The sequence below is a fragment of the Gekko japonicus genome, unplaced genomic scaffold (genome assembly GCF_001447785.1).
Source record: "Gekko japonicus isolate JY-2015 unplaced genomic scaffold, Gekko_japonicus_V1.1 scaffold250, whole genome shotgun sequence".
NCBI lineage: Eukaryota > Metazoa > Chordata > Lepidosauria > Squamata > Gekkonidae > Gekko > Gekko japonicus.
The window spans coordinates 216,702-223,443 of record NW_015167538.1 but is presented as its reverse complement, the minus strand read 5'-3'; the positions used below and the strand labels follow the sequence as shown (position 1 = coordinate 223,443).

At 46.1% G+C, this 6,742-nt stretch overlaps 1 protein-coding gene across 1 annotated transcript in view; it reads left to right on the top strand.

The window, feature by feature from the left end:
* Nucleotides 1-1,711, top strand: part of ABHD11 (abhydrolase domain containing 11) — a 17,268-nt gene extending 15,557 nt beyond the window's left edge. Inside the window, exon 6 of the mRNA XM_015413555.1 lies at nucleotides 1,427-1,711. Within this exon, the coding sequence (XP_015269041.1) occupies nucleotides 1,427-1,571 (145 nt within the window). The 3' untranslated portion in view covers nucleotides 1,572-1,711. The remainder of the gene's footprint in view (nucleotides 1-1,426) is intronic.
* The last annotated feature ends 5,031 nt before the right edge of the window (nucleotides 1,712-6,742 follow it).

The following is a 6,742-nucleotide window of genomic DNA, read 5'->3' as shown; positions in this document are numbered from 1 at the left end:
CCCCTCCTCCCCCCCCCCAACGGAGCCCAGGGAAGTAGAAAGATCCCAGCCAGGGCACAAGCAGCATGCACACACAAACAGTCCCTCTCTCTCTCTCTCCCCCCCCCAACGGAGCCCAGGGAAGAAGAAAGATCCCAGCCAGGACACAAGCAGCATGCACACACAAACAAACAGTCTCTCTCTCTCTCTCCCCCCCCCAACGGAGCCCAGGGAAGTAGAAAGATCCCAGCCAGGGCACAAGCAGCATGCACACACAAACAGTCCCTCTCTCTCTCTCTCCCCCCCCCAACGGAGCCCAGGGAAGTAGAAAGATCCCAGCCAGGGCACAAGCAGCATGCACACACAAACAGTCCCTCTCTCTCTCTCTCCCCCCCCCAACGGAGCCCAGGGAAGTAGAAAGATCCCAGCCAGGACACAAGCAGCATGCACACACAAACACACTTTCACTCGAAGGGTGACCCCCCCTCCCAGACAAAAGAAAGAATCAGGCGACTTACCTCATGAAGGGCGGCAGCAGTCCTTCGAGTAGTTCTTGGGCCACTTGGTCTTCGGCTGCACGAGGGAGGACTGGTGGGACGCAGCGCCCCCTTTCATAGGGTAGGCAAGCCGGAAGGGAGGGGAGGCGGGCCCAGCCCAGATTTGAATGCCCCAATCAAACTACTGGGCTTCTGGGCTTCCTCGCAACTATTGGGTAGGGGGAACCTCTGGCTCCTGCGCCAAGATTAGATTTGCTGCGCTGACGATTGGGAATTGGTGCGCCAGCGCAGCTTGGCGCACCTTAAAGGGAACCTAGGTGAAGACCACACCTGCTTTGCCGTGCTGTGTATGGGCAAATGATGTACAGAGTAACCCTCAGTCTCCCATATCATGTATTAGCTGGGATTTCTCTGGTCCTACAGCATACCTCTGAGTGTGCAAGGAGTTCCTGTTCCTCCACCAGCAGCCATTTTCTTGCCTTGGTGGTTCTGATGCCAGGCTTTGGAGCTGGGGATTTTGAATGAGTTGCTCACTGGGTTGGATCCCTCCAGCTTTTTTGCTGTATTCTTACCAAATTCACCTTTTGACTGCAGCCTTTACTCCAAATGGCTCATGTCCATGTACATACCGTGATCCCCAGCCTTTTATTATTTATTTATTTATTTATTTGATTTTTATCCCGCCCTCCCGCCGAAGCGGCTCAGGGCGGCGTACAACAATAAAACAGTAAAACAGTCTATACAAACATTAAAATCACAATAGTATTTGTACAACTGCGCCAGCTTTTATGGTGGTTAAAGGGGACTCTCACCTCCCTTTTTCACCTGGCTGGATCCAACCCACTGGTTTCCAAACTGACCTGAGTTCTTTACAAAGGGAGCATTGGGGGGGGGGGTGTTTTTCCAGTGTCACTGCTGCTCAGCACTGTATTCTGTCCCCCTATCTGTAGCTCCAACGACTACCCAGAGATCGAGCGGCTTTTCCCCGAAGCAGAGATCCAGTATGTGTCCAATGCGGGGCACTGGGTTCATGCTGATCAACCCCAAGAGTTCCTCACTGCGGTGTGCAACTTTCTGGAGCTGCCTCCACCATAGAGTATCTGGAAGAATCTTCACAAACTGGCCCCTGGAGCAGAAACAAAGCGGGATTTGTCTCCTTTCTCCTGGCTGGCAGTTTCTCCCCAACTTCCATCTGTGACTCCGCAAGCTCAGACTGGGGCTTACATGTGCCATTTCCCCGGTGGTCAGTTTTGCCGGACGCCTGAGTGCGCTGTACCATGTTGCGGTGCTCTCCACAGAACCTGTGGTGGCCGGAACACCACTTTCTTCATGTCTCCTCCGCACCGTGTTTAATATTAAAATTAAGTGATGTGTGTTTGTTTCTTTTCTAGACAGGTTGCCTCTGACATCCCAGAGGCTAAGAAGAAAGGGAGGCTGCCAGAAATGTATTTATTTATTTAAAATATGTATTAGCTGCCTTTCTTCCTTTTGATGCTCAAAGCAGCTTACAAATGTAGATAAAAGACCACAAATAAAATACATTAAAAATATAACACCGAAATTTAAAACCACTACTCAGGACTGGGGCTGCTGCTAAACTTAACCAGTCCTAAATAAAACTGTCTCCAACTGCCTCCTAAAAATTGAAAACGAACGAATGAGGCAGATGAGCTGGTATCTCCTCTTTTTAAGGGTATTTTAAATCCCAGTTAAAATAACAGAACTGTGGGGACAGCACTGGATTATCCTGGCTCAACCCTCACCCTACAGGAGCTTGCTTTTCAGCTGAATCACACTTCCAAAGACAGGCATTCACTGTATCACTGGGGCAAGCAAGAATTGACTCCAGCCCATCTTTGTAAACTTGTTATAATCAGAGTTGGGACCTCCGGGGTCATCTAGTCACAAATACCTCCCCTTCCACACCCAGAAGATGACAAAAAAACTCCAGGATCACTGGGGGCCAAACTGGCCTGGAGAAAAATTGCTTCCTGACCCAAAAGTGGCAATCAGCATTTCCCTATGCATGTAAGAAAGGGCCACAAGAACTAAGCACTGATGCAACCCTTCCTGCCCTCCCTCTCATGATCTGCCTAAGTTCACAGAATCTACATTACTGTTGGATGGCCATCTAGTCTCTGAAAATTTCCAAAGAAGGAGAGCCCACCACCTCCCAAGGCAGCCTGCTCCACTGAGGAACCGCTCTGTCAGGAAGTTCTTCCAGACCCCTCACCATCTTCATTGCCCTCCTCAAACCCTGGTTAATGGAACCCTGATGAACTTGAATCATGGTTTAGAGTGGTGCCAGGGTTACCCTTAACCATGGGTAATATGTGTGTGCAGAATTCCTCTCAGAAAGTGACAGACCATGGCATCCCATCCCACACAAAGTCAGTGTGGCATGATGGTTAGAACACCAGACTAGGGACTGGAGGATATGGGTTCTACTTCCCACAGCACCACATCACTCACTGGGTGACCTCAGGCTGGAGTCTCTTAATCTAACCTCCTTCACAGGATTGTTGTGAGGACAAACTGGAAGAAGGAGAACCATTACACCTGCTCGAGTTCCTTGGAAGAAGATTTGGATAACAATATAAGAGCTGATGGGTAATGGACAGTTTGCTTTATATCAGCACTGGCTAGGGCATTTCAGCCAAAGTCTTTGGTTGTCAATAATTCTCTTTATAATTTCCCAGATAATGCAGTCCAGGGTGTGAGCTGAACACATTTATGAAGCTGCCTTATTCAGAGGTAGACCTTTGGTCTATCAAGGTCAAGATTGTGTACTGCGTCCTGACCTGGATGTCCCAGGCAAGATCAATCTCAGCAGATCTCAGAAGCTAAGCAGGGCCGACCCTGGCGAGTGTTTGGATGGGAGATCTCCAAGGAATACCAGGGCCAGGATGCAGAGGCAGACAAAAGCAAGCCACCTCTCTGATACGTCCAAGTCCCACTAGGGGTCGCCAGAAGTCACCCATGTCTTCCAGGCATACACACACACATACAGAGATTGTCTTCTGTGACTTGCTGCAGATGTCCAGGGTCACGGGCAGATGTCTTTCCTATCACCTTCTACCTGATACTTTTAACTGGAGATGCCAGGGATTGAACCTGGGACCTTCATGCAAAACCAATGCTCGACCACTGAGCCATGACCCATCCACTTGTATACTTCTGCCCTTTCATTCAGCCACGTTTTTTTTTCAATAAGTGTTTTTTATTTTGAACAATATATACAACAGTACATTCATAACATATATTGACACTATGCAATAATCAACTTTCTCAACCCTTAAGAGCCCTTTTAAAAATATAACAGATCTTTGTAATAAGAGTTGTTTGGAATCACTTCTTCTTCTGCTAGATAGTTCACCACTGGGAACCAAGTTGCTTGAAAACTTTTTTGGTGAGAGACAATTTTACCATATATAAAGTGCTCCCAAAGTTTGTTTTGCCAACATTGGAGAGTAGGTTGATTTTTGTTCTTCCAATACTGGGCTATAGTTATGCGTGCAATAGCTAATAATGTTGCTATTAATGTTCTAGTGACTTTTCTTTCACAGGTATCTGGGATGACATCCAACAAGACCGTTTCAGGTAGAAAAGGTAAGTTGATTCCCGTGATTTTGTGAATTTGTTGTACAATTTGTGTCCAGAACTGTTGTGATGAGGTACAGGACCACCAACAGTGTATAAAATCTCCAGTCTTCCCACATTTTTTCCAGCAGAGTTTGTTTATTTTTGGATCGATTTTATTTAGCCGTGAAGGTGTTAGGTACCAGCGATGAAGGACTTTAAAGAAATTAAGTTTAATACAAAAGATTTTTGAAGAAGGACTAGGCGAGCTCCAGATTTTATCCCATGAAATCGTCTGGAGCCTGTTTTGGCAATCAGTATGCCATTTGAATTGTGAGGCTATTGTTTTCTGTTGGAGAAGGGCGGGACTTACAAGAATGATAGACATAATGGATAAAGGGACATCTATCTCAAAAGCAGCTCTGGAGAGGAAACTCAGAGAAAACATACCATGGTTCAGATACTTTCAACTCCAACATCTCACCAGAGAGTGGATGTACAGAAGTACAACTCCCCAAATACTTACACCATTTGAAATCCTGATTAGACACAAGACTGGAGAGATAAAAGGTTTGATCTCGAAATTATATAAAATTCAGCCACGTTTGAAGCCCTCTTCTGGTTCAAAGATCCTTCCTGTGACATAAGAAGCTTCTTGCATTGGAATGATGTGGATTTTTACGTTTAAATTCTTTTTTAGGGTGTTCTGACACACTAGCCCTGAGAGTTTTCGGGGTTTCATGTAAATCTGCAAACATGCCTTTTTCCCACTTTCCCAGCAAACCATCAGCTTCAGCCTTGAGAAAGATAACTTATGAATCAATTGGCTTTATGCCCAGAACAAATCCCAGGAAAAATAGGACAAAGCTTACAACAGTTATTCTTTGGAATACTTAGCATGTCTTAACATCATGCCTTTAGAGAAAACAAATTAGATGGTTTAAGATAGTCATGTGAGGCTCGTGCAATGGTGTCTATATAAGACCAGCGGTCATATCATAGAAAAAGAGGTGCAGGAGCTCATTAAGGTAAAGGTTCCCTTGCTCGAAAGCCAGTCGAATCCGACTCTAGGGTTGCGGTGCTCATCTCCGTTTCAAAGCCAAAGAGCCAGCGCTGTCCGAAGACGTTTCCGTGGTCACGTGGCTGGCATGACTAAACACCAAGGCGCATGGAACGCTGTTACCTTCCCACCGAAGTGGTACCTATTTATCTACTTGCAATTTCTTGCTTTCGAACTGCTAGGTTGCCAGGAGCTGGAACTAGAGATGGGAGCTCACTCCATCATGCGGCACCCGGGTCTCGAACTGCTGAACTACTGACCTTCCACAGCCTGCAGTTCAGCGTCTTAACCACTTGAGCCACCTCAGCTCCTATGAGCTCATTAGCATAACTCATTAGCATAACTTATTTGCATATGCCACACCCCCTGACATCACCGGAAGTGTGTCAGAAGGCAACATCCACCGCTCAGGCTTCACTGGACTGTTTTGGATTGCTAGCTATTGGGGGGGGGGACGTGCAGATCTGTCCTCGCAGAGGAGGGAGAGCTTGTACCTGAATAAAACTTGGTCTTAAAGGTGCCACTGGACTGTTTTGGACCTGGGGGGAGGGCCTCTAAAAACTTACCTGGCTGCTTCTTGCTCTGACTGAGGGCTGTTGGGAGCAGGGGGTGAGGCCTGTTGCATGTGCCCGCCCCCTGGGCTCTTTACTGCTGGAGCTCCGCTCCTGTGCGTTCCTGTAGGAAATGACCCCTAGACAGCCACAAACAAAAACCCCTGAATCTCTCAAATCTGGGTTGTGGTGAGGTTATCTTACCTTTTCTGAAATGGCTTCATAAGAATTTTAGAAATTGCCTCTTATATTTAAATGGCAGATACGTAGGAGAAAGGATGACACTTTCCCTATGAAGAAAGGTTAAAGTGCTTGGGCCTATTTAGCTTGGAGAAATGATGAATGGGGAGTGACATGATAAAGGTTTACAAAATTATGCGTGGGACAGAGCAGGTAGAGAGAAGTACTTTCCTCCCTTTCTCACAGTACAAGAACTCGTGGGCACTCAATGAAATTGCTCAGCAATCGGGTTAGAAGGGATAAAAGGAAGTACTTCTTCACCCAAAGAGCGATTAACACATGGACTTCTAGTGTCCTGCCCCCACTGGTGAACCTCCTGATGGCACCTGGTATTTTTGGCCACTGTGTGACAGTGTTGGACTGGATGGGCCATTGGCCTGATCCAAAATTGGCTTCTCTTATGTTCTTATGATTTTTTAAAATTTATAATGCCATTTACATATTTTAAAGTTTTCTGTATAATTACACCTCTGGTTTATTTAATCTGTTTAAGAGTAACTACAGTGATTTTAATAAAGTTCTTAAAGGACAACATTGAGTGTTCATTGGCTGGGATACAAGGTTTTCGCCAAGACTGGAAATAAACTTCTGACCTCTTCCCAGTCAAACGACTGGTACCTGTACTGAAGGCTCATTAGAAAGCCTCCTCCACACAGCATTTGGGTTACTGGTTAATGCATTGCTTTAAACAGATATTTTTGTTTCCATGCGCCTGGTTTAAGTAACAAAAGGAAGGCTTTGTATTTCGTTGAGCAACATGGCAGGCTGCAAGTCTGTAATTGGTGGGATGGTGTTGCAGTAGAAATAATTCAAAATCCATTCCGTGTTTTACGAAT